This window comes from Chlorocebus sabaeus, chromosome 6 (genome assembly GCF_047675955.1).
Source record: "Chlorocebus sabaeus isolate Y175 chromosome 6, mChlSab1.0.hap1, whole genome shotgun sequence".
NCBI classification, from domain to species: Eukaryota; Metazoa; Chordata; class Mammalia; order Primates; family Cercopithecidae; genus Chlorocebus; species Chlorocebus sabaeus.
The window spans coordinates 21,542,318-21,569,864 of record NC_132909.1 but is presented as its reverse complement, the minus strand read 5'-3'; the positions used below and the strand labels follow the sequence as shown (position 1 = coordinate 21,569,864).

Here is a 27,547-nt window from a genome sequence, read left to right as displayed (position 1 = left end):
CACGCCCCCTCCTTAGGCTGGCTCTGTCTCCCTAAAAGAAGAGCGAGTCTCTTCGCTGCTCTGTAACTCCCAGAGCTGGCTCAGAAAAAGTTTCACATTGCCATAGGGAAACTCCTCCTAGGAGAGGCTGCACCCATTGCACGTAAGAAGCGGTAAAAATGTTCGCGGCCATCTTATCAGGCTGCTGGAAACAAAGAAAGCTCAGCATTGATGTCTGGGCGCCGCCATGTTAGTCACAGGAGGTTTTGGCATCTGGGATGCTGAGTTAAGAGCAGAGACGACATCTCTGTTTAGGGATCCAGGGACACTTGCTTCTCCTTGTCCTAAAATAGCCTTATCTTTTGGTCGGGCAAAGAAAGGGCGTAATCATCCGTTGTACGGCACAGTTTTAAACATGGCCGCCCCCGGAAGGAGTCAAGCGGGCGTCGCCATCATACCTCCCATTACAGCTTTGAGAAACCCAGAATCCTGTTCTCTGGAACGTTGCCGGGTGGCCGCTGACAGCCTCAAAGTCGCAATTGAGTCTGCGCACCGGCCATTCAGGATGGGACGACCTTATACCGCGATGAGGCGGTGTAGCAGGACGATCAATTTCAGATTCTGGGCGCGGATGCAGCATAAATGGGAAGGGTCGGTTTGAGAAACGGTCAAACCTGGGGACTGGTGAAGGATAGTGAGCTACCGACTACGGTGGCCGACTGGGTCAGTTATGGGTGCCCGTGAGGGTCAACGACAAGGGGACTGAAGGGTTAAGAGATTGGACGTCTGAGCCTCGCGGGGCCTCAGTGGTGGCAGGCAGAGGTTGGCGGGAGTCAATGGCACAGTCTCTGAAGAAGATGGATTGGGAGTGTGTGGGAATCAATAAATGCGAGTTCTGTGAAATGTCTTGATTTTCAGGGTGCATGGGGTCAGTTATAGTGGTCTTCATGGGTCTGGGGTCAATTGGGATTTTTCAGACACTGGTTTAGAGAGCTTTAAGGTTAATGATCTGAGCCCGAGAGGATGAGTGATCGGAGGTTCTAAGTTCTGTGGGCAGTAATAGTTTGGGTACCGGAATTGGTGATTGTGGAAACTTTGGGGTTCAGTTATGAGGGGGGTCGGTGGTGATGAATATTTGGAGAAATGTTTTGGGCCATCGGTGATTGAGACTTACTTCATATCATCGGTGGAGGATCGGAGAGTAATAACGATTGGACTTTTGTAGATCAGGGAATGGAGAATATAGTCAAGTGTGCTTATCTTAAAGGTACGCCTCAATGAGTCTCAGTTATTCGGACTGTCACTTGTGGGTGGGGGTGGGACTGTGAGAATCAACAATTAATCCTCAGTCTTTGCGATATCATTGGCGAACAGTGTGGGTTCACGATTGGGGGAGGTGTAAATTCACTGGCAATCAGATCGGATCAGTGTGCTTTGTAGTTACTGACCAGTAGTCTCTCCTGGTCAGATTTAAACATACGGGAATATCAGTGACTATGAAAACCTCTGAGGGTTGGAGATTGGAGGCCGGTGACTGGGGACACTATGTGTGTCTGATTAGGAGGCTTATAAGGGTTGGTGTTGAGGGTCCTGAAATGTGGAGATTGGGGATGGGAAAATCACAGATTTGAGGCTGCAAGCCTCAATCTGTGGGAACACATTTCACTCAAATGACACTCCCTAGCTGAATAGCAGCCAGTTCCTCTCCACCAAGGCCCATCTCAAAACTCTTTTCTGAACCCACACCCTTTTTATTATTCTCCACAATAATGAAAATAATTTGAAAGGATCGCGTGCTAAACTTATCTGAAGTACCATGTTATTAAAGATGTGGCTTCTATTGTTCTTGTTAGTGATCTAATGCATATTTTTTCCTGTTTCCTTTAAGGTTCTTTCTGGCAAAAGTAATGACATACACATCTGTGACAGCATCCCAAGAGCGAGCCTGGTTTCTGGAAATCCATTCCGACTCTGTGACAGCGGGGATGGATGTGACCTTGCCCATGGTTAGAAAACAAATTTACTGAGTAAGTATCTAAAATGATAATGTAGGCTGGGTGCAGTGGCTCATGCCTGTAATCCCAGCACTGTGGGAGGCCAAGGTGGGTGGATCATTTGAAGTCAGGAGTTACCAGCCTGGTCAACATGGTGAAACCCTGCTTATACTAAAAACACAAAAATTAGCTGGGCGTGGTGGCGGGCGCCTGAGGTCCCAGCTACTCTGGAGGCTGAGGCAGGAGAATCATTTGAACCCTGGAGGTGGAGATTGCGGTGAACCGAGATTGTACCACTGCACTTCAGCCTGGATGACAGAATGAGACTCTGTCTCAAAATAAATAAATAAATACAAATAAACAAAATAAAATAAAATGATAATGTAAAAGATTTGGCTGAAAGAGCAAACTGAGAGTGTTTAGAAAATACTTTCATCTGGGCTCAGCTTAAAAATAAATTATCAAAGGAAAAGAAATTAGATTTGGAATTTATTGTATTCTGAGAGTCTTTTTGCCTTGTCCTATATATTTTACGCATAGCCACATTTAACCTCCACTAACCAGTTCCTTATAAAGTCCTGGCAGAAAAAATTCGAGACAGATAAAGCCACAACAACCACAAAACAAAATTTAAAGCTACTTTTAGAAACTGTTCATCACTGAAATTGAAATTGAACTAATAGTTATTAAAATGGCTGAGATGGGATTGCAAATAAAATGGAAATAATATTTAAAATAATAGATGTAGGGGATATAAGTGCAGTTTTGTTACATGGATATATTTCATATTGGGGAAGCCTGGGCTTTTAGTGTAACTATCACTTGAATAATGTACATTGAACCTATCTGGTAATTTCTCATTCCCTACCCGCTTCCTAGCCTCCCTCCATTCAGAGTCACTCATGTCTATTATTCTGCTTTCTATGTCCATATGTACAATTTTTTTTTTTTTTTGAGACGGAGTCTCGCTCTGTCGCCCAGGCTAGAGTGCAGTGGCCGGATCTCAGCTCACTGCAAGCTCCGCCTCTGGGGTTTACACCATTCTCCTGCCTCAGCCTCCCGAGTAGCTGGGACTACAGGCGCCCGCCACCTCGCCCGGCTAGTTTTTTGCTTTTTGTTTTTTTTTTTTTTTGAGACGGAGTCTAGCTCTGTCGCCCAGGCTGGAGTGCAGTGGCCAGATCTCAGCTCACTGCAAGCTCCGCCTCCCGGGTTCACGCCATTCTCCTGCCTCCGCCTACCGAGTAGCTGGGACTACAGGCACCCGCCACCTCGCCCGGCTAGTTTTTTGTATTTTTTAGTAGAGACGGGGTTTCACCGTGTTAGCCAGGATGGTCTCGATCTCCTGACCTCGTGATCCACCTGTCTCGGCCTCCCAAAGTGCTGGGATTACAGGCTTGAGCCACCGCGCCCGGCCCATATGTACACATTATTATCTTATAAGTGAGAACATGCAGTATTTGACTTTCAGTTTCTGAGTCAGAAAATAAGATTTTGACCATTACTCTAGTGAAAAGGTACAATGCCAAAACAATATTTTAACTTTAAAAAATTATTACATTTGATCTTTATGTAACCTTCAGAAAAAGCACAATGCCTGTAGCATCTTAAGAAATAAAGGCAGCTAGATGCTAAGGCAGATAACATCTTTCAGAACCCACATAGGTCATGTTTTAGTTTTAAAAGCAGATAGTCCCTATTTTTCATTTGCACAGAATCAAAGACAGATAGCTGCTTAGCATGGGTGAAGTAATAAGCCAGGGAAAGGAGTTTGGGTATTTTTTTCTCCACGTTGATTCCCTTCACTACCCATACTGTGCTCAGTGCCAGGTTTCAGAGCAAATAATTAAAAAAAAAAAGTTTTACATAAACCTTTTATTGTGAAAAAAGATATATGCAAAAATGTATATAAATATGCAGCTCAGTGAATTGTCACAAGGGAATATCCCTGGGTATTGCACTCAGATCAGAAAACAACATTCCAGCACCATGCCCTCATGATGCCCCTCCCAGTTACTACTCTGCCAGAGGGAACCATTCTCCTAGCTTCTAACCTTACAGATTAGTTTTGTCTGTTTTTGATCCCTAATTTAATAGGATATTCATTGAGGGGAGGAGCACCATGGGGAGAGGCAAGATGTGGCTGTGTTTGAACAAAATTTCTTTCTTTTTTTTTTTTTTTTTGGAGACGGAGTTTCACTCTTGTTGCCCAGGCTGGAATGCAATGGGGTGATCTCGGCTCACCACAACCTCCACCTCCCCGGTTCAAGCGGTTCTCCTGCCTCAGCCTCTCAAGTAGCTGGAATTACAGGTACGCACCACCATGCCCAGCTAATTTGTATTTTTAGTAGAGGTGTATTTTTAATTTGTATTTTTTAGTAGTGAGCCACTATGCCCAGCCTGTGTTTGAACAAAATATCTAAGTTTGAATGGAGATAATTTCATTTATATAACAGACATTTCTCCAGGTCATTAAATATTCCCTTTTTGGCCAGGCACAGTGGCTTACGTCCGTAATCTCAGTGCTTTGGAAGGCTGAGGTAGGAGGATTGTTTGAAGTCAGAAGCTTGAGACCAGCCTGTGCAACATAGCGAAACTCCATCATTATACAAAATTTAAAAATTAGCTGGGTAGTCTGGGCATGTTGGCTCACGCCTGTAATCCAGCACTTTGGGAGGCCAAGGCGAGTGGATCACCTGAGGTCAGGAGTTCAAGACCAGCCTGACCAACATGGTGAAACTCCGTCTCTGCTAAAAATACACACACAAAAAAAATTAGCTGGGCTTGGTGGTGGGCACCTGTAATCCCAGCTACTTGGGAGGCTGAGGCAGGAGAATTAATTAAACCTAGGAGGCAGAGTTTATAGTGAACTGAGATTGCACCACTGCACTCCAGCCTGGGCAAGAAGAGTGAAACTCCATCTCAAAAAAAAAAACAAAATTAGCTGGGTGTGGTGGCTCACACCTGTGATCCTAGCTACTGGAGAGGCTGAGGTGAAAGGATTCCTTGAGCTCAGGAGTTCAAGGTTGCAGTGAGCTATGATCGTGCCGCTGCACCCTAGCCTGGGTGACAGAGTGAGACCCTGTTTCAAAAAAAAAAAGAATTCTTTAAAACAATTGAGGCATAATACGTATGTAGTCAAGTGGGCTTATCTTTAAGGTACAGCTCAATTAATTTTTATATTACAGAATCCTGTAACCACAGCCTAGATCAAGATATTCATCGCTTCTAACACCTTGAAGGTGTCCTTACTGGTCAATACCTACTGCCACCCCAGGGGTAACTAGGGTTTAATATAGTAGATTACTTTTGCCTGCTTTTGAATTTGAATTGAGTATCATATATCCCCTATGAGTCCACTTGATTGACTCATATTCATTGAATTTGATAGGGTTCCATCTGAATCACATACATGTGAAGCCAAGGCATTCATACCATTAGGAAATTTTGTTTGAAATTCTGAAACCACACGAACACCAGGACAAAATTCTAAACTGAAGGCTGGGTGTGGTGGCTCATGCCTGTAATCCCAGCACTTTGGGAGGCTGAAGCGGGTGGATCAGGAGCTCGAGACCAGCCTGGCCAACACAGTGAAACCCCATCTCTACTAAAAATACAAAAATTAGCCTGATATGGTGACGAGAGCCTGTAGTCCCAGCTACTCAGGAGGCTGAGGCAGGAGAATCATTTGTACTTGGGATGTGGAGGTTGCAGTGAGCTGAGATTGCACCACTGCACTCCAGCCTGAGCAACAGAGCAAGACTCTGTCTCAAAAAAATAACAAAGAAATTCTAACCTGAAGTTCTGGCTTGGCCATCTGAGAGTGCCTCTTTTCTATTATTCTCCCTGGAAGCCAAAAACATACACAGTGAACTAGACCCTGAGGTTTTAAGGTGGTTTTCTAGGAGGGTCCCATTAATGAAGCTAACAGTTAAGGACTCTTCTCGATAGGTAGTTTGGACAGGGATTTTTAGTCCCTTGGTCGAAATCTCTTAGTCTCTAGGGACTGATCATTGACTACAGAGACCTGAATGAGGTAGCTTGAAAAAAAACCTTTCTAGAGGCTGGCTACTTGAGGGTCAAGACATAGTGGTGACTCAACAAATGCTGGGTGTTCTAGGAGGAGTCTGCCTTAGGGATTCTGGAAGCTGCTGGTAGATTCACTCCCAGACAGAGAAGCCTCTGTCCCTCACACACAACCTGACAATATGGGAAAGCAGCTAACCTCTTCCTTAATTCACAGATCTTCCCATCTTGCTCACCTTTCCACAGACATAAGAGATTATTGTGTTGTTTTGGTTTTGATTTTAAATAAATTCAGATTTAGAAAAGTCACAAGAATAGGCTGGGCGCGGAGGCTCGTGCCTGTAATCCCAGCACTTTGGGAGGCTGAGGTGGGCAGATCACGAAGTCAAGAGATTGACACTATCTTGGCCAACATGGTGAAACCCCATCTCTACTAAAAATACAAAAATTAGCCAGGCGTGGAGGCGCGTGCATGTAGTCACAGCTACTTGGGAGGCTGAGGCAGGAGAATCGCTTGAACCAGGGAGTCAGAGGTTGCAGTGAGCTGAGATCGTGCCACTGCATTCAAGCCTGGTAACAGAGCAAGACTCCGTTTAAAAAAATATTAATAATAAATAATAGTAAATAATAATACAGAAATTCCTGTTATACCGTTCACCCCATTCTGTAATTGTTAACATTTTGCTGTCTGTGTAGAGACTTTCTTTTTCTCTCTCTCTCTGTGTAAGCTGTAGACATGATGACCCTTTACTCTTAATGTATATTTCCTAGGTAATATACATTTTGTATGTGATCACAATAATTAATCATAATATAATAATCGAAAGCAGGGAAGTTAACATTGAAATATTATTATCTAATGCACAGACTTTATTTAGATTTCTCCACTTGTTTCAATAATATCATTTATGTTAATTATTTTTAATGGTCCAGGATTCTAATCCAGTGTTATATGTTGCATTTAGTTGTCATATCTCTTTAGACTTCTTTAATTTGGAGTATGTTCTCAGTCATTTTTTTTTTTAAACCTCTTTTCACCTTGACATGTATGAGGAGTACGGGCCAGTTATTTTTATAATTTGAGTTTTTCTGATTTTTCCTCATGGTTAGAGTCATGTTGTACATCTTGGACAGGAATACTACAGAAGTGATCATGTGTCCTTCTCAATGTACCATACCAGAAGGTACACAATGTTGGTTTGTCACATTAATGCTGATTTAGCTTTGATCACTTGATCAAGGCTATGCCCACCAGGATTCTCCAATATAAAGTTATGTTATTACTAAGTATCTTGTAGAAAGAGATTTTGAGATCATGTAATTAACCTCAAACTTTCATCCACTATTAGATAGATAGATATAGATAAATAGATAGATAGACTCCTCCAGGGAATTTATAAAGGAATAAACCATTGCGGCCTGTTTTTTTTTTTTTTTTTTTTTTTTAATAAAGCCAACATTGTTGCATTGATTCCAAAAACTGGAAAAGGTGGCATTTCAAAAGAAAACCATAACCCAACCTTCTTATGAATGTACATGCAAAATTAGCGGTATGTTAAATAATGCATTATATAACTGAGAAGTTCAATATTAAATAATTTCCTAATGAATTTTACCACGTTAACAGGACAGGGGAGAATACCACAGCTGCCTCATAGATGGGAAAAAAGTATTTGATAAAATTCAACATCCGTTCTGGACTTTAAAAAACATAATGAAATAGAATGATTTGAGGCCGGGCGCGGTGGCTCAAGCCTGTAATCCCAGCACTTTGGGAGGCCGAGACGGGCGGATCGCGAGGTCAGGAGATCGAGACCATCCTGGCTAACACGGTGAAACCCCGTCTCTACTAAAAAATACAAAAAACTAGCCGGGCGAGGTGACGGGGCGCCTGTAGTCCCAGCTACTCGGCAGGCTGAGGCAGGAGAACAGCGTAAACCCGGGAGGCGGAGCTTGCAGTGAGCTGAGATCCGGCCACTGCACCCTAGCCTGGGCGACAGAGCCAGACCCCGTCTCAAAAAAAAAAAAGGAATGATTTGGATACTTTCTTAACTTGATAAGACCTATGTCTCAAGTGAAAAGTCAGTAGCAGACGTAACAGCAGAACTCTGCATACCTTCCCATTCAAGTGAACAACCTGTCCCTGCTTTGACTTGCTTTCCTCTAGAGTGCCTGCCAGTGCAGCTCATCAGGAAATGAAATAAGGAACAGAAGTACTGAACAAGACAAGAAAAAACTGTATTTGTGGATGAAATAATTGCCTATTCCCAAAGCTCTGGAAAGTTAACCATTATAGTTATTAAGGAAGTTCAGTAAGGTGGCTGGTTTAAAATGACTGTAGGAAAATGGATTGATGACTTTTTTAAAATTGCAGTCAGTAATTAAAAGGATGAAAATATGCCATTTAGAATGGTAGCTGAAAACACAGTCGACTGTCCAGTAACAGATAAGAAAAGAAAATTGGAGTACCTATGTGAAAGCATAAAACATTACATTTTGAGATATATAGAGAGTCTTGAGTAAATATTGAAGCCTTGTTCTTGGATTGGAAGGCTCAACAATTTTCAGAATTGTCAGTATTTTCTTATATGAATGGACAAATTCAGTGAAATGTTAAGCAAAATCTTAAGAAGGGATCTCTTTGCCCCAAATTATAACAGAATAATTCTACAATTTATGTTGAAGATGAAACATTTGAGAATATCTAGGACATTTATGAAAAATAATAAGAGGTAATGTGCTAAACAAAGCTTTCAAACATACAGCTTCAGGAGACAGAGGCTACAACCTAAGAGGAAGAATAAGTTAAGGGAGAAGATACTGAGTTCACTTTTGTGAAACCACAATGGGTGGCAATGAGAGACCTATGATCTAGTTTTTTTTATTTATTTATTTATTTTTTTGAGACAAGAGTTTCCCACTTCTTCCCCAGGCTGGAGTACAATGGTGCGATCTTGGCTCACTGCAACCTCTGCCTCCTGCATTCAGGTGATTCTCCTGCCTCAGCCTCCCAAGTAGCTGGGACTAAAGGCGTGCGCCACCACGCCTGGCTAATTTTTACATTTTTAGTAGAGATGGGGTTTCACCATGTTGGTCAGGCTGGTCTTAAACTCCTGACCTCAGGTGATCCACCCAGCCCAGCCTCCCAAGTGCTGGGATTACAAGTGTAAGCCACTGTGCCCGGCCTATGATCTAGTTTTAAGTTTGTGACTAAGAGCATCCAGATGATGGTATCTATATGGCAAAATATGACTTTTGAGTTCAACTGTTAGGGACTGATGATAAGGGTATGTAAGTCACAATCATGTCACAATGCTGAGATGGTGCCCATCAGATGGCTGCCATGCTGTTAGAAGAGTGACTGACTGCAGGGCAATACTGCTTTCCAAGATTGACTTTTTTTTTTTTTTTCTTTAATTTGGATTCTTGCTCTGTCACCCACACTGGAATACAGTGGTGCAATCTCAGCTCACTGTAACCTCTCCTTCCCAGGTCCAAGCAATTCTCCTTCCTCAGCCTCCTGTGTAGCTGGAACTACAGGTGTGTACCACCATACCCAGCTAATTTTTGTATTTTTAGTAGAGATGGGGTTTTACCATGTTGCCCAGGTTGGTCTTGAACTCCTGACCTCAAGCGATCTGCCCACCTCGGCCTCCCAAAATGCTGGGATTACAGGCATGAGCCACCGTGCCCAGCCTAAGATTGACTCTTTACCAAGAAAGATAATGATTGATTTCATCTTCACTCGGATTCTCTCCATAGTTGCTCAGTTTTAGGGAGGAATTGGGGCTGAGGGAGGAAGGGAACTTTTTCACATTTCCTTATTAATCAGGATAGGTGGCGCTGCTTTTGTCTGCCACACTTGGCTCTGTGTTCAGATGGGCATCCCCAGTAGGAAAAAATCCGTTTTTAAATAAAAAAGGAAAATTACTGACTAATTTTTCCTTGTTGTTGAAGGAAATTGAATAAAATATGCATCATAGTTTTACCATATGTATCCAGTTACTGTTTCCTGCCTTAATATTTTAGTCTGTATCTACAGCTGGAGGTGATTTTAGTAATCTACCGCTGGAGGTACCTGTAATCCCAGCTACTTGGGAGGCTGAGGCAGGAGAATCCCTTGAACCCAGGAGGTGGAGGCTGCAGTGGGCTGAGATCGCACCACTACACTCCAGTCTGGGCAACAAGAGAGAAACTCTGTCTAGAAAAAAAAAAAAAAAAAAGCACATCAAATGTTGCATTGCTCTTTTAGAAGGCAAATCTGTCTCTGAGAGGCAGCAAGACTAAGAAGTTATAAACCGAAGCACCACAGCCAGGCTAGTTGTGTGATATATCTCAGTGCTGCTGTGTGCTAGTTCTTCAGCTCTCTCAGGTACTATGTCTTTATCTAGAAACGGAGTAGGACTCGGTTTAGAGGGCAGTGTGAGGAATAAATGAGTCAATTTGAGGAAATAACCTGCACAGTGCCTAAGTTGAGATCAGGGCTCAATAAATACAAGCTAGGCTTTTTTTTTTTTTCTTTTCTATTTCTGTCAGTTTCTATGATGTGTCATAGTTTTATTTGTTCTTCCTAGGTAAGACCATGCTTGTTTTGATTGGTCATTATTGTAAATTTTGTTATTGTTATTATTGCTATTATCTAAATAAATATATAATTATGAGGCTATTGGAAAAGTTAGAAAATGAACACTTCAAAAATGCAATGTAAATTCCTTTCGATCCCCTCACTCAGAGAAAGCAACTGTTAATATTTTCATAGATTTGGACTTACATAATTTAAAAAATAGAATTATGCTTCACATCGTATGTTATGACTTGTATTTCCTGCTTCAAAATACATCACAAATGTAGTTCCAAATCGGAGTACACCACTCCATTACTATTTCTTTTTTTTTTTTTTTTCCTGAGGTGGAGTGTCACTCTGTCACCCAGGCTGGAGTGCAGTGGTGCAATCTCGGCTCACTGCAACCTACGCCTCCTGGGTTCAAGTGATTCTCCCGTCTCAAACTCTCGAGTAGCTGGGATTACAGGTGCCTCCCACCACGCCCAGCTAATTTTTTCTGTTTTTAGTAGAGACGGGGTTTTGCTATGTTGGCCAGGCCAGTCTCGAATTCCTGACCTCAGTTGATCTGCCTGCCTTCACCTCCCAAAGTGCTGGGATTACAAGGTGTGAGCCACCGCGCCCGGCCTCCACTACTATTTCTAATGCCTGCGTTGTGTTCCATTCTGTGGCTCACCAATATCAGCCCGCCCATCTTTTAATTGCTGGGACAGGCTGGGTGTGGGATTATAGGCTCACACCTATAATCCCAGCACTTTGGGAGGCCAGGGTGGGTGGATTGCTTGAGTCCAGGAGTCCAAGACCAGCCTGGGAAACATGGCAAAACGCTGTCTCTACAAAAGAAAAAAAAAAAATTAGCCAGGAGCCCTGGTGCACATCTATAGTCCCTCCTACTTGGATGCTGAGGTGGGAGGATCACCTGAGCCCGGGAGTTTGAGGCTGCAGCAAGCCATGATCATGCCACTGTACTCCAGGCTATCTCAAATAAAGAAACAGATAAATGAAAAAATAAATAAATTATTGTTGGTACATTTTGATTGTTTCCAGTTGTTTTACTTTTGTAAGCAAAGGTGAGATGAACATCCTTGTACCTTTATCTTTTATTTTAGTGAGACGAATTAGTTCACAGAGACACATCATTGGATGTTAAAGAGTGGTTTAATGAGTGTGCACTCTAAAAATTCTGATAGGGCCGGGCGTGGTGGCTCACGCCTGTAATCCCAGCACTTTGGGAGGCTGAGGTGGGTGGATCATGAGGTCAGGAGATTGAGACCATCCTGACTAACATGGTGAAACCCCGACTCTACTAAAAATACAAAAAAATTAGCCAGGCGTGGTGGCGGGCACCTGTAGTCCCAGCTACTGGGGAGGCTGAGGCAGGAGAATGGTGTGAACCCAGGAGGCAGAGCTTGCAGTGATCCCAGATCTCGCCACTGCACTCCAGCCTGGGCGACAGAGTAAGACTGTCTCAGAAAAAAAAAAAAAAATTCTGATATAAATTCCCTTCAGAAAGCTGTAATATCCTACCCTCCTACCAGCAGTGTAAGAGATATGATTTCCATCTTTACCAATCTTGTAAGCCAAAAAGACCACTTTAATAATCTTGTGGAAAAGACTTTTACTGAAAAGACTACCAGAAGCAGAAACTATAAGGGGAAAAAAATCAACAAATTGACTATTAAAAATAACCAATAAAACTTGTTTGGTATTTGGAAACTAATAAACCCAAGTTTAAGGACAAATGACAAATAAGGACAAATGTTATCTATAAAAACATGTTTATAACAAATATGACAAAGGATTAATAGCCTTAATATATAAAGAGCACTTGTAAATTAATTTTTGCAAATAACTCAGGAAAATCATAAGTGCATAAACAGATTGTTTACAAAAGAAATGCAAATGGCCAACAAATAGATGGGGAAAATGTCTTTCTCCATTAGAAATCAAAGGAGGGTAAAATAATAAATAAATGATGGGGATATTGAGACACAGAGAGACTAAATAACTCATTCAACATCACACATCAGTAAATGGCAGAGCCTGCATTTGAACCCAGGTTTTCAGGTTTTCAAGTCTGTTTGACAGCCTCTTTCTGTTTTCACAGATGAGGAAACAGGCCTAGAGAGGTAAAGTGTCTAGCCCAGATTCTCTCAGTTAGTCAGAGGAAGTGCTTGGCTTCAGACTTGTATCTTGAGTCATTCCTTGGCTCAGGGAGTGACTCAGACACAAGGGTCTTTGTGGCAGTTTCCCGTGCCGCAGTCCCAGAGCAGAGCCATCACTCAGCTATGTCTCCCGCACAGCCTCTGCAGGCTTTTCCTCCTGAGGCCCTAGGCAGTGTTTGGGGAGGGATGAGTGGATGACTGTCACCGTGGGATCTGCTTATCTTCAGGTTCTCTGGGTGCCCTGCAGACCTTTGGATCCTGCCACCTTGCTGGACGTTAGGGTTCTCTAGCTCCTGCCAGCCCTTAGCGCCACAGGACCTTGGTTACAACATCTACAGAAGGCCCTGCAGCTGAGTGTGAGTTACTGTTGAGAGATGGAGCTGTGAGCGCCTGGGCAGGCCAGGTTAAAGACCCTCTGTCCAGGAGAAGGGAACTTGGGATGAAAATTCCCTTCCGAAGGAATCACTGAGACCCCATACCTCTTGTCAGAGCAAAGACTCCCACATAAAAGGAAATAGCTTCATCCCTGCGCCAGAAGCTGACCAACCTGAAGATGTTACTCTTTCCAGGGACTCTCCATGGCTACATGAAGGGAGGAGGGTCAGCCCAAGATCCAGGGAGACAGAGTGAAGGGAGAGGTAGGGAGGGCAGAGTCTCAGTGCAGGTGTGATAGGTATGTTCTTTCAGGAGAAGGGGACATCCATCTAGCCCAGTGCATTCTGCTATCTTGTGGTATGGGGTATGGCCCATCCGCTCCTTTATTCTTGCTGGACCTTTCTAGACTTGCTCTCCTGTCATTTTTGGCACCTTACCTTGCCTCTTGGAATGTGATGAGTTCATTCCATCCTGACTCAGAGGCAGAAAAGGCCCTGGATTCTCAGAACGGTGGTGGTGGCAGAATTTATGGGCCTACTATATATGATTTTGTTTTGTTTTGTTTTTTGAGACGGAGTTTTACTCTTGTCACCCAGGCTGGAGTACAATGGCGCAATCTCTGAATTACATACATGTACCACCATGCCCGGCTAATTTTTGTATTTTTAGTAGAGACAGAGTTTCACCATGTTGACCAGGTTGTTCTCGAACTCCTGACCTCAAGCGATCTGCCCACCTCGCTTCCCAAAGTGCTGGGATTACAGGCATGAATCACTGTGCGTGACCAGTTTTTTTTTTTTTTTTGGAGACGGAGTTTCGCTCTTGTTGCCCAGGCTGGAGTGCAATGGCGTGATCGCAGCTCACTGCAGCCTCCACCTCCTGGGTTCAAGGAATTCTCCTGCCTCAGCCTCCCAAGTAGCTGGGATTATAGGCACACATCACCACACCCGGCTAATTTTGTACTTTTAGTAGAGATGGGGTTTCACTATGTTGGTCATGCTTGTCCGGAACTCCCGACCTCAGGTTATCCACCTGCCTCAGCCTCCCAAAGTGTTGGGATTACAAGCGTAAGCCACCGCACCCAGCCTTTTGTTTTTAACTAAACATTTTATTTGGAAATTTTTTTCTAAAAAAAAGCAAGAATATTACTGTGGTCTCCTATGTATTCCTTACCTAGGTTCATCTATATAAAGCCATGTTTGCATGTGCCGTCTTTCTATATACAAATATACATGTATATAGATGATTATGTTATATCATAAATATATCATTCTTATTCTTTCTTTTCTTTACCTACTTAAGACTAATTTGCGGACATGATGCTCCTTTACACATAAGTACTTCACAGTATATTTCCTAAGAATGAGAACATTTTCTTATATAACCGGTACTTTTCAAAACCAGGCAATTAACACTGATTACTAAGTCAGTGTTATAATGATTTAACAATCATGATAACTAGACTAATACAGAATATAGACTAGACTGATCCAGTCTACAATCAGATGTCAACTGTCACTTTATAGCAACTTTTCTTTTTTTTTTTTTTGAGACAAAGTCTCACTCTTGTCACCCAGGTTGGAGTGCAATGGCGTGATCTCGGCTCACTGCAAACTCCGCCTTCTGGGTTCAAATGATTCTCCTGCCTTACTCTCCTGAGTAGCTGGGATTAGAGGCACCTGCCACCACTCCTGGCTAATTTGTGTATTTTTAGTAGAGACAGGGTTTCACCACCTTGGCCAGGCTGGTCTCAAACTCCTGAGCTCAGGCAATCCGTGCACCTCGGCCTCCTGGGATTACAGGCGTGAGCCACTGTGCCTGGCCCTATAGCAACTTTTCTTTTTCCATCCCAGGATCCAATCCAGGATCATATGCTGCCTTCAGGTGACACATCCCTTTAGTCTCCTTTAATCAGGAGCAGTTTCTCAGTCTTCATCTTCCATGAAGTCGACATTTTTGAAGAGTATAGGTAGGTTATTTTGTATATTGTAACTCAGTATGGTTTTGTCTGATGTCTCTCTTCATTGATTAGGTTCAGGTATGCATTTGGGGTGTGAACACCACAGAAGGGATGTTGTACCCTTCACAGTGCATTATATCAGGAGGCACATGACATCTTATATCTCATTACTGGTCATGTTAACTGATCACTTGACTAAGCGATACTGCCAAGTTTTTCCAAGGAAAAGTTACTTCTTTTCCTTTTATAATCATTAAATGTCTTGAGGTGTGAGGCATTTAGATACTATGGCAACCATGCTTTATGGTCTACGCTTTATGACCTGTACAATATTTCAAAGTATTTGAAACAAGTAAGAGATAAAGGTTATTTATTTGTTTACTTATTTATTTAATTTTTAAGACAGAGTCTTACTCTGTCTCCCAGGCCAGACTGCAGTAGTAGGATCATGGCTCACTGCAGCTTTGACCTCCTAGGCTCAAGTGATCCCCCACCTCAGCCTCCTGGATAGCTAGGACTACAGGTGTGCAACACCATGCCTGGCTAATTTTTTCTCTTTTTTTGTAGAGACAGCGTTTTGCCATATTGTCCAGGCTGGTCTATAGCTCCTGGCCTCAAATAAGGTGTAAGCCACCACACCCAGCTAAAAGCATGGATTTTTGTACAAGATTTACAAAGGAAATTTGCAATTTCCAAGACAGGCCTAGTCCCTTACACTCTGTTCTCTGTTCTCTTTCTCCATCTTCTTCCCCCCACATGTCTACAGGTGTCAGATCTTTTTCCAAGAACAGCAGAAAATGATCGAGTACCAGGTGAGTATCACGTTAAGTAACCCAGTTTTCCTTCCTGGGGAAACTGTCCTAGAAAAAAAAAAGTATGCATTGTAAGTATGTACAGTTTGTACATACCGGCTGGGTTCTCAGGGAAGCTGACTCATAGATGGAGATTTTTCTCACCGGAGGTTTATTAGGCAGGCTCTTAGAACACCTATAAGGCAGTGAGGGAAGCTGGATTGAGCTGAGGGAGTTGTTGAACAGAGGCCTCAGCGAATCTTATACTCTGGAGCTGGGATGGCCTTCAGCATTGTTGTGAATGGAGGCAAGGAGGCTTTTATATTCTGAAATCAACTAATTATTGATTGTAGGCTGCCTCAAGGAGGGTAGATATCCTTGGATGGCGCCGTGCCCTTTGGCCAAGGATAATTCTCAGATTTTAAGCTGGCCGCTAGCGGTAGCTCACACCTGTAATCTCAGCACTTTGGGAGGCCGAGGCAGTTGGATCACCTGAGGTCAGGAGTTTGAGATCAGCCTGGCCAACACGGTGAAACCTTGTCTCTACTAAAAAAAAAAATACAAAAATTAGCTGGGCATGGTGGCGCGTGCCTGTATTCCCAGCTACTTGGGAGGCTGAGGTAGGAGAATCTCTTGAGCCCAGGAGATGGAGGTTGTAGTTAGCCGAGATTGCGCCACTGCACTCCAGCCTGGGCAACACAGCAAGACTCCGTCTCAAAATTAATTAATTAAGGAAGTAAAATCAACCAAGAGAAGAGGCCCATGAAGCAGAGTTTAGGAGAGTTCCACACATAGAACTTCTGTCCTCTCCTAAGGGAGCCCAAAACAGTGCTAAATCCTCCCAGCAGTAACGTGTGCCAATACACATGGAGCCTTGCCAACCAGGAAAGTGCACCTAAGCCCTGGTGTCCACTTTTTATTGGTGGTTGATCATGTAGAAAGGCTTGACTGTTCCCACTGCTGACCTCAGTTTCCAGCCCTTCCAAGAGGTTGAGCTGATGCCTGTGACCCAAAGCCCTCATTATAAACCACATCATTAGACTATCTAGTGTGGCCCAAGGCCACTAGGTAAACAAGGACACTCTGAGGACATTCCAAGAGTATAGAGATTGCTTCCCAGGAGCTGAGGGCAAAGGCCACACCTCTCTTTTGGCAAGGTCAAATTCTTTACCACACAGTCACTTAAAGACAGGATCACCAGGACCTTCCTAGGCTGGTACCCATGGGTCTCCCTCAGTGACTATCCTGCTCCTTCACAACTTATGCTGGGATCTCCAAGGCTATCAGTTCTTTTTTTCTTTTTTCTTTTTCTTTTTTTTGAGACGGAGTCTCGCTCTGTCGCCTAGGCTAGAGTGCAGTGGCGCGATCTCAGCTCACTGCCAGCTCTGCCTCCTGGGTTCACGCCACTCTCCTGCCTCAGCCTCCTGAGCAGCTGGGACTACAGGCGCCCGCCACCTCTCCTTTTTTTGCTCTCCTTTTTTTGTTTTGTTGTTTTAATTTTTAAAAAATTTTTGTGGCTACATAGTAGGTGTGTGTATTTATGGCAACATGTTTTGGTACAGGCATCATGCAGCGTGAAATAATCACCCCATGCAGAATGGGGTCTGCTCTTCTTTACAGCGTTCTATCTTTCTCTAATGGTTACTGTCCTGCTTGTGACCATCACCTTTCACACAGGTTACTATAGCGTCTTTCCTCTCACTTCCCTCCAGGTCACCCACCACACTTCTCTTTCCATCCATTGGCTTTAAAACTGCCTGTGAGTTTACATTGAAAGTGCATCTCTTGTAGGCATTTTTTTTTTTTTTTTTAAATTCAGTCTGACGATCTCTGCCTTTTTGGAGTGTTTAGTCTTTTTTTTTTTTTTTTTTTTTTTTTTTTTTTTTTTTTTTTAGACGGAGTCTTGCTCTGTAGCCCGGGCTGGACTGCAGTGGCCGGATCTCAGCTCACTGCAAGCTCCGCCTCCCGGGTTCACGCCATTCTCCTGCCTCAACCTCCCAAGTAGCTGGGACTACAGGCACCCGCCACCTCGCCCGGCTAGTTTTTTGTATTTTTAGTAGAGACGGGGTTTCACCGTGTTAGCCAGGATGGTCTCGATCTCCTGACCTCGTGATCCGCCCGTCTCGGCCTCCCAAAGTGCTGGGATTACAGGCTTGAGCCACCGTGCCCGGCCTTTTTTTTTTTTTTGAGACAGAGTCTTGTTTTATTACCCAGGGTAGAGTGCAGTGGCACTTTCTGGGCTCACTGAAACTTCTGCCTCCCAGCTTCAAGCGATTCTCCTGCCTTAGCCTCCTGAAGTGCTTGGATTACAGTCATGAGCCACTGTGCCTGGCCTGGAGTGTTCAGTCTTATATTAAATTACATTATTGGTATAGTAGGATTTATATCTGTCATTTTCGTGTCTGTTTTCTATTTATCCCATCTACTCTTTTGTTCCTCTATTTCTTCTTTCCTCTCTTTTGTTGTGCTATTGTGGATGAATGGAACAGTTTTCAGAATTCTGTTTATTTATATCAGGTACACCTCTCATTATGATTTAGTGGTTACTCTAGGGATACAATATATGTCTTTAACTTTTCACAGTTTATTAGAGTTATCATTATACCACTTCACATAGAATGCAAGAAGCTCACCTCATGCCTTCTAGAATATGCTTTCTGCGTACACTTCTTCTTGGATAGGGTTTCCATTGTCCTAAAGTCCATCATTTCTTTTTTTTTTTTTTTGAGTTGGAGTCTCGGCCTGGCCTCCAGGCTGGAGTGCAATGGCACAATCTCAGCTCACTGCAACCTCTGCTTCCCAGGTTCTAGCGATTCTCCTGCCTTAGCCTCCTGAGTAGCTGGGACTACAGGCACCTGCCACCATGTCCGGCTAATTTTTCTATTTTTAGTAGAGATGGGGTTTCACCATGTTGGCCAGGCTTGTCTTGAACACCTGACCTCAGGTGATCCACCCACCTCAGCCTCCTAAAGTGCTGGGATTATAGGGGTAAGCCACCACGCCCGGCCCTAAAGCCCATCATTTCATTGCTGGCCGACCTCTACATGCTTTTCTCTTGTTACAAGGTAACTTGCCACCCCTAAAATCGCCATTTTGCCCCCTAGTCTTTGTTCCCACTGCTCCCCTGCATAGAATGCAGTTTTCCGTCTTCCTGGGGAGACTCAGCTTTCCACATCTCTGGGCTCTGAAGCCTAACCAGACCCTAAAAAATTTAACAGACCATTCGCTTCTCTGTATGCCATAGCCTAGATGTCCTGCCATCACAGCTCTTGTGACACTTTTACCCTGATGGCTTTACATGTTGCTCTCTCTGTGCCAGACAGTGAGCTTCTTGAGGTCAGGACCCATCTATGATTGTGATCCCAGCAACATCCAGTAGGTCTTCATTGTTTGTTGACTCAAAGTATGAATGGCAATGGTAGATAGCTTCCAATGTGATTTTCGTTTTCCCCACCATATATAACACAAAGCCAAGAATATAAAAGACCTTCCAGATAGATAATAAGCTCTAACTTATTATGGAAATCAGCACCATCTCTTGCACAAACTTTTTTTCTTTTTTCTTTTCTTTTTTGAGATGGAGTCTTGCTCTATATCCCAAACTAGGGTACAGTGGTGCGATCTCGGCTCACTGCAACCTCTGCCTCTTAGGTTCAAGTGATTCTCCCACCTCAGCCTCCCAAGCAGCTGGGATTACAAGTGTGCACCACCATGCCTGGCTAATTTTTGTATTTTTAGTATAGATGGGGTTTCACCATGTTTGCCAGGCTGGTCTTGAACTCCTGATCCTCCTGCCTTGGCCTCCTAAAGTGCTGGGATTACAGGCATGAGCCACCATGCCTAGCCATGCACAAACATTTTTTTCTACATGACTCAATGTCATTTTTGTTTCAACAGACACCTGTGTCATTCAAAGATGTAGTTGTGGGCTTCACCCAAGAGGAGTGGCACCGGCTGAGTCCTGCTCAAAGGGCCCTGTACCGGGATGTGATGCTGGAAACCTATAGCAACCTCGTCTCAGTGGGTAAGAACACCTTCACCATACAATGCAGATTATGTTCGAATGACCACCTTTCCTTTCTCAGTTGCTAAAAGCAACTGGAGTACTTTGGGAGGCCGAGGCAATCACCTGATGTCAGGAGTTTGAAACCAGCCTGGCCAACATGGTGAACCCTGTCTCTACTAAAAATACAAAAATTAGCTGGGTGTGGTAGCAGGTGCCTGTAATCCCAGCTACTTGGGAGACTGAGGCAGGAGACTCGCTTGAACCTGGGAGGCGGAGTTTGCAGTGAGCTGAGATCACACCATTGCATTCCAGCCTGGGCAATAAGAGTGAAACTCCATCTCAAAAAAAAAAAAAAAAGCAACTGAAGTACCTAGAACCTCTGAAATATTTATTTAATAATTATCTAACACTTTCTATGTGCCAGAAACTGTTTTAGCCACTTTAAAAATATTAACTCATTTCATCCTCATAAAAGCCTTATGAGGTAGTTACTATTAGTACCACTTTTTTTACAGATTTGGAAATTGAGGTACAGAGAGGTGAAGCAACTTGCCCAGAGTCACCCAGCTAGTAGATAACAGAGTCAGGATTTGAACCTCAGCGTTCTGGTGGTAGAGAATGCATTCTTACCCTGTGCTGCTGCCTCAGTGGGTATGGCTTGAGTTTCTGTGGTCCTGGATTACTAATTCCACTTGGTTCTGGACAAGGTGTGTGTTTAGGTCCCCTCCCAAGCATAACATCTGTTGTGCAGCCTTTAAAGCTGCCTGAGAGGCCCTGAAGACCAAGGAGCTCAGTCCAAGGCCTGGATCATTTCCCTGGAACAGGTTATGAAGGCACCAAACCAGATGTGATCCTCAGGCTGGAGCAGGAAGAAGCACCATGGATTGGTGAGGCAGCATGCCCGGGCTGCCACTGTTGGGGTAAGTGTAATAAATCTAGCAAAAGGGGTACTGAAGGAGGCTGGCACCTTTGGAATTTTGTTCAGTGTTCTTCTCTTAAAAGCCTTGACATTCCTCCAGGAACTTCAGCCACGTTATTGCCTCTTTAACCTCCATGCAACCCCAACGCCTGAATCTGAGTGTTTTTCTCAGCTCTACTTGATTGCACCTCTGCCCTTATGTGCTTGGTCCATCTCTTTCTCCAGAATCTTTCACATGCAGGTATTCTTACAAATAAAAGCTTCTATGATTCTCCTGTTCCTGCTTCCTATTCTGTGTTCTGACACGTTCCAGATGAAATGCTTCAGAGCTACCTGCTTTCCCTAATTTCTGCACTCAAATTTAAATCACTCCCATAGACAGATGACTGGGATCAGAGAAGAGGAAGCGGTGAATTCCATATTGGGGTGGGGAGGTGTGAAGGAAATGCCCGAGCTGGGCCCATCTTAACCACTGCTGATTAACACTCAGACTCACTGCCCCTCTCCCTTCAGCTCTGAGACATTCCAGCAATGCCCATGGTACCCTGATGGTTGATGGATGGCCCACTCTTAGTGATGCCTCGGAACTTCTGCTTCTGGCGCTCTCTGGCGTGTGTTTCTCCATTAAAGTGTGCTCTTCAGCCGTCCTGAGACTGTGGTATCCTGGTTATCAGTTGCCCTGCTTTTCTTTTCTTCTCTTCTTCTGAAAATTTCATAACTACGAATTCCACAAGAATGTATCTAGTCAGCCTCTGTTTTTCCAACTGCTCTGTTATTATCTATTTCCCTGGCTCAAACCCAGCATTTTCCTTCCAAGGAACTATTGCATTTTCTGTCTTCTTCCATAACTTGGTTCTCTTTCCAGTAGTGTAACCCTCTCAAAGAACTCACCCATTCTGAGAGTACATGATCCTCACAACCAGCCTCTTTGCTGTGTTGGCCGCTTTTCTCCCCCTTGCTCTGCCCAGCCCCGCATTTAACCAGTCTGTGGATTACACTACAGGTGTGCACTTACCCTGTTCTTTGTGTGTCAAAAACTAAAATCATCTTCATTTGTCCTTGCTACCCCTGCCACACACTCACACACCACTTCATCTTGCTTTTTCTTCCAGAGCTTTTCTACCGTGTGGTCATTTTGAATCTTCTGCCTTTACCACTTACTCTAACTGTTCCATTCATATGTGTGGTTTTGTTGACTTTTTTTCTTCTCAGAAATGGCTTTAAATCTTCCTCTCTGCTTTTTTTTTTTTCTTTTTGAGACAGGGTCTCACTCTGTCACCCAGGCTGGAGTGCAGTGGCATGATCATGGTTCACTGCAGCCTTGACCTCCTGGGCTCAAGCGATCCTTCCACCTCTTAACCTCCTGAGTAACTGGGATTACATTCGCGCTACCACACCTGGCTAGTTTTCATATTTTTTTGTAGAGAAGAGGTTTTGCAATGCCGCTCAGGCTGGTCTCAAACTCTTGGGCTCAAGCAGTCCACCTGCTTCAGCCTCCCAAAGTGCTGGAAATACTGGCATGAGCCACCATGCCCAGTCCTTCTCCACTTTTTTTTTTTTTCAGATGAAATTTCGTTCTGTCGCGCAGGCTGGAGTGCAGTGGCGCCATCTCAGCTAACTGCAACCTCTGCCTCCTGGGTTTAAGCAGTTCTCTCCCTCAGCCTCCCCAGTAGCTGGGATTACAGGCACATGCCACCACGCCCGGCTAATTTTTGTATTTTTAGTAGAGATAGGGTTTCACCATCTTGGCCAGGCTGGTCTTGATCTCCTGACTTCATGATCCACCCGCCTTAGCCTCCCAAAGTGCTGGGATTACTGGCGTGAGCCATCGCGCCTGGTCCCACTTTTAATTTTCCATTGATATCTCCTAAAATCAGACCTAGATTATCTCATGACTGAATATCTTTAAGTGAGGGGTTACTAATTATTTTTGTGCCATGGACTTCTTAGGCATTCTTTTGAAGGCTGTAGACCTCACTTCTATGTATAAAAATACAATAAAATTCATAAGATTATAGAAAATAGTTATCAAAATATTTTCTTTTCTTTTTTTTTTTTTTAGATGGAGTTTTGCTCTGTTACCCAGGCCAGAGTGCGATGGCATGATCTTGGCTCACTGCAGTCTCCACCTCCTGGGTTCAAGCGATTCTCCTGCCTCAGCCTCCTGGGTAGCTGGGACTATAGGCATGTGCCACTACACTCAGCTTATTTTGTATTTTTAGTAGAGACTGGGTTTCACCATGTTGGTCAGGCTGTTCTCTGACTCCTGACCTCAGATGATCCACCTGCCTTGGCCTCCCAAAGTGCTGGGATTACAGGCGTGAGCCACCATGCCCGGCTTCAAAATGTTTTCAAAATGTGCAATATAATAGTATATGTACTTTTTTATTTATACATTAATGAGACCTAACATCAGGTCTAATAACTATCATGATCTCAAAGAGGAGATGATTATAAACATAATAATGTGACCTGAAAATAACAATATTCACGAACTAGTATCAAGTCACAGGAAGTGCTGATACTACTGTGTTTTGTTGCTTACATTCATAGTCAAAGGAAATGTTCAACTGTAGTTGGAACTCAGTGAAAACAAAAATGTAATTTATTTTCTATCAAAGTTCACAAGCCCGCTGATTTCTGCCTACCAAGTTAAGAACTCTTGCTTAAGTTCTAGTTAGCTTTGTTGACTTTATTTTTTAATCTGGTTCGCCTTAGAGTGCTTTGCCATTTATATTGTAACTAACTAATATGATACACCCTTGGATGACTGCTATACCAGTGCTTGTTAAACTCCAAGGTGTTTGGAATCACCCGGGCATCTTGTTAAAATGCAGATTCTGATTAAGTAGGTCTGGGGTGGGGCCTCGGATTCTACACATCTAACAAGCTCCAAGTAAGGCCAAAATTGCCACTTGAAAACCCACATGCCGGACAGCAAGGTACTGTATAACAGTTCACCTTCTTTCTTCTATAACAGCGATCAGCAAACTATGGCCTGCTGATTGGCCACCTGCTTTGTGAATAAAGTTTTGTTAGAACACAGCCACATTCTTATGTTTACATATTGTCTATATTTTCACGGTATGGTGAGAGAGTTGAGTCATTGCAACGGAGACCATATGCCCCACAAAGCCTTTACTTTCTGACCCCTTAAGAATAAGTTTGCCACCCTCTGCTCTGTAATATCCTGTTTTCTTTGAAATTATTGGTCTCTATACTCTATGGTACATTGTATTCCATTTGTGCCAGTGTTCAGAATCCTCTTTCCTCATAGAACACTCTTCCTTGCGTTTGTGCTTTGGGTTATGGTTCATGTTCTCTATTTGTGTGCTGTGCACTCTTTAAAAAATTTTGAGAGCATTTCTCAAGTAGTATGAAGTTTCATAAGGATGATTCACTGTACTTTCTCCAGAAGACATCTGGCAAGTTAATATCCAGAGGAAAAGACGGCAAGACATGCTTTTGAGGCAAAGCGCAGCCATAAGCAAGAAAACACTGCCCAAGGAAAAAAGCTGTGAATATAGTAAGTTTGGGAAAATATCACTTCTGAGCACTGACCTTTTTTCTTCAATCCAGAGCCCTAACAACTGGAACCCTTGTGGAAAGAATTTGAACCATAATTTAGACTTGATTGGTTTTAAGAGAAACTGTGCAAAAAAGCAAGATGAGTGTTATGGTTATGAGAAATTGCTTCAGCGTATACACCATGGTAGACGACCGAATGGAGAAAAGCCCTGGGGTTGCAGTCACTGTGAGAAAGCTTTCACCCAGAACCCAGCACTTACGTATAAACCAGCAGTAAGTGATTCTCTCATGTACAAACGGAAGAGGGTTCCACCTACAGAAAAACCCCATGTCTGTAGTGAGTGTGGGAAAGCCTTCTGCTACAAGTCCGAATTCATTAGGCATCAGAGAAGTCACACTGGGGAGAAGCCTTATGGCTGCACTGACTGTGGGAAAGCCTTTTCACATAAGTCAACCCTCATCAAACACCAGAGAATTCACACTGGGGTAAGACCCTTTGAATGTTTCTTTTGTGGGAAAGCCTTTACCCAGAAGTCACACCGCACAGAACATCAGAGAACACATACAGGAGAGAGACCCTTTGTCTGCAGTGAATGCGGGAAATCATTTGGTGAGAAGTCATACCTCAATGTACATCGAAAAATGCACACGGGAGAAAGACCCTATCGTTGCAGAGAATGTGGAAAATCCTTCAGCCAGAAGTCCTGCCTCAATAAACATTGGAGAACTCACACAGGAGAGAAGCCCTATGGGTGCAATGAATGTGGGAAAGCTTTCTACCAGAAGCCAAACCTCAGCAGACATCAGAAAATTCATGCTCGGAAGAATGCCTACAGGAATGAAAACTTAATAATTGTGGGAAATACTTGAGCAAAATATCTGGTTTCATGGTATGTAGAGAATCTATCCTTAGGAGAAATCTGAATGAATTCATTTAAATGAATTTGGACAGTGTATATGTGTGTTTCCTTTTTTTTTTTTTTTGAGTTGGATTCTCTCTCTGTTTCCCAGGCTGGAGTGCAATGGCACTATCTCGGCCCACTGCAACCTCCGCCTCCCAGGTTCAAGCAATTCTCCTGCCTCAGTCTCCCAAGTAGCTGGGATTACAGGCACCTGCCACCACACCTGGCTGATTTTTGTATTTTTAGTAGAGATGGGGTTTCACCATGTTGGCCAGGCTGGTCTCAAACTCCTGACCTCGTGATCCGCCTGCCTCGGCCTTCCAAAGTGCTGGGATTACAGATGTGAGCCACCACACCCAACTGACAGTATTTTATCATAATGGAAATCATGATCTAATTGTGATACAAACTTTTCTGGAAAATACTTTATAAAACATAAGCATGGTCAGTCACCCTGGCATGTAAATGTTTAAAAATGTATTAAATTGAATAACAACAGAAAACAAAATATCTCTGAAGAGTCTTAAAGGCATACTCTGGTATATTCCACAGTGAGCCATACAACCAGCACTATTTGTATTTTGGAGTTGTAAATGTGAAATTAACATAAAATCTGAATAGCAGACACATGTCACACAATATATAGAATGCCATTCAGAAAACTTTTCCACTTTAAATATCATTGTCTTTTAATGTCTTAACAATACAAAAAAAAAATAGCAACAACGACATGGCCCACTATCTTTAAAAGAACTTTATTATACCAGCTACATTTTTCCACTTCTTGTAATACACGTAAATGGCTATAGAGGTTGTTATTGTCCTCTGCAGTGTTTTTAAATGTATTTTGATAATTTGGCCAAAAACTTTACCAAAATGTAGTTATTTATGTTAAAAATGCAAGCTAAGGAACAGTTTAAGAACCTGATATTGGGTAAATGAAACACTGTAAACTATTTGACAGAATGTAGTGTCACCCTGGTATACAGTACACTGTTCATATTTTCTTAGTCTTGCTTAAAATGTCTTGTAGTAAATTAGTAGCATAGATAACACTATTCTATATGCAGTTTGTATAACTCAGAAATGTTTCATGCATAGACCACTGAAGGAGAATTTCTCTCTATTCTTCTGCAAATTAATTCAAGAATATTCTTTTTTTTTTTTCATTTATATTTCTTTGCAAGTGTCCTGGACACTAAATCCCAAGGTCTTCATTATTTCAATGTTTGGAAAGAAGACTGCTTCCCTGAGTTGCCATGTCATCCATGTAAGAAAATAAATGGCCACGTGGAATCTACATTTTTCAAGATTTGCCTCCATGTAAGACTGCCTGACCCAGAATGAGAAAGGAGACATAACCACAGATATCAATATGACTTTTTAAGTGATAAAAAGATAACTCATACAATTCTAATCAACATATTTTTTAAACAGAGGAGGCGGATGCTTTTCTAATAAACTTTAAATTATGAAAACTGCAATAAGAAGTAGAAAATTTGGTAGAATAATTACCATTGAAAAACTCAAAAAAAGCTATTAAAGATCTATAATGGGAAAATGCTCCAGGCTCAGAAGAGTTCATGCTTAGTTTTATCTATCTTTTAAAGAAAGAGTAATACCAGTGTTATTTATTATATGGATATAATATAATCCATAAACTATACTCCTCATTTATTTTATTAAGTCAGAATAAGTTTTAACACCAAAATCAAATACAGATAGTTGAAAAAAAGAAAACTTCTGCCAGGTGCAGTGGCTCATGCCTGTAACCCCAGCACTTTGGGAGGCTGAGGCAGGTGGATCGTGAGGTCAGGAGTTCGAGACCAGCCTGGCCAAGATGGTGAAACACCGTCTCTACTAAAAATACAACAATTAGCCAGGTGTGGTGTCACACGCCTGTAGTCCCAGCTACTTGGGAGGCTGAGGCAGGAGAATCGCTTGAACCCAGGAGGCAGAGGTTACAGTGAGCCAAGATCGTACCATCCAGCCTGGGCAACAAGAGCAAAACTCTGTCAAAAAAAAAAAAAAAAAAAAGAAAAAAGAAAACTTCAGACCAGTCTTACTCATGAATATAGAAACAAAAATTATAATTAAAATACTGGCAAATAGAATTCAGCCATATACCCAAAGAATGACATAGTAAGAGTCATCCCAAGAATGTCAAGCCAGTTCAGGAATAGGAAACACATCAATCAAATTAACAACTAAAAGAAGAAGAATCATATGAACTTTCAACAGATACTGAGAAGGCATTTCATGGAATGTGTTAATATGTAATAGATGGTAACCACTTAAAGAGGTTTTGCTTAAAAAAAAAAAAAAAATTAACCCAAACCCCAAA

The 27,547-nt window shown here is 42.8% G+C and overlaps 1 protein-coding gene across 9 annotated transcripts; it reads left to right on the top strand.

Annotated features, from left to right (window-relative positions):
- Nucleotides 1–45: 45 nt before the first annotated feature.
- Nucleotides 46–27,547, top strand: ZNF793 (zinc finger protein 793). Of its 9 annotated transcripts, XM_037991287.2 has the most exons (8): nucleotides 474–702; nucleotides 1,868–2,006; nucleotides 14,951–15,066; nucleotides 15,824–15,869; nucleotides 19,746–19,872; nucleotides 20,679–20,774; nucleotides 24,189–25,191; nucleotides 26,391–27,547. In XM_037991287.2, the coding sequence occupies exons 4-7, from the start codon at nucleotides 15,855–15,857 to the stop codon at nucleotides 25,169–25,171; spliced, it is 1,221 nt and encodes a 406-aa protein (XP_037847215.1). In that variant the 5' UTR covers nucleotides 474–702; nucleotides 1,868–2,006; nucleotides 14,951–15,066; nucleotides 15,824–15,854; the 3' UTR covers nucleotides 25,172–25,191; nucleotides 26,391–27,547. The 9 variants fall into 9 exon arrangements, with proteins under 9 accessions (XP_072872658.1, XP_037847215.1, XP_007994787.2 ...); XM_073016557.1 differs by lacking the exon at nucleotides 474–702 and adding an exon at nucleotides 46–142 and having other exon boundaries at nucleotides 24,189–27,547; XM_037991290.2 differs by having other exon boundaries at nucleotides 475–630; nucleotides 24,189–27,547.

What these genes read in the sequence shown, in the direction of transcription:
- ZNF793 (XM_073016557.1), top strand. An exon ending in TAGCAACCTCGTCTCAGTGG is followed by an intron (nt 19,873 to 20,678) that starts GTAAGAACACCT and finishes TCCCTGGAACAG; the next exon opens with GTTATGAAGGCACCAAACCA. An exon ending in CCCGGGCTGCCACTGTTGGG is followed by an intron (nt 20,775 to 24,188) that starts GTAAGTGTAATA and finishes TACTTTCTCCAG; the next exon opens with AAGACATCTGGCAAGTTAAT.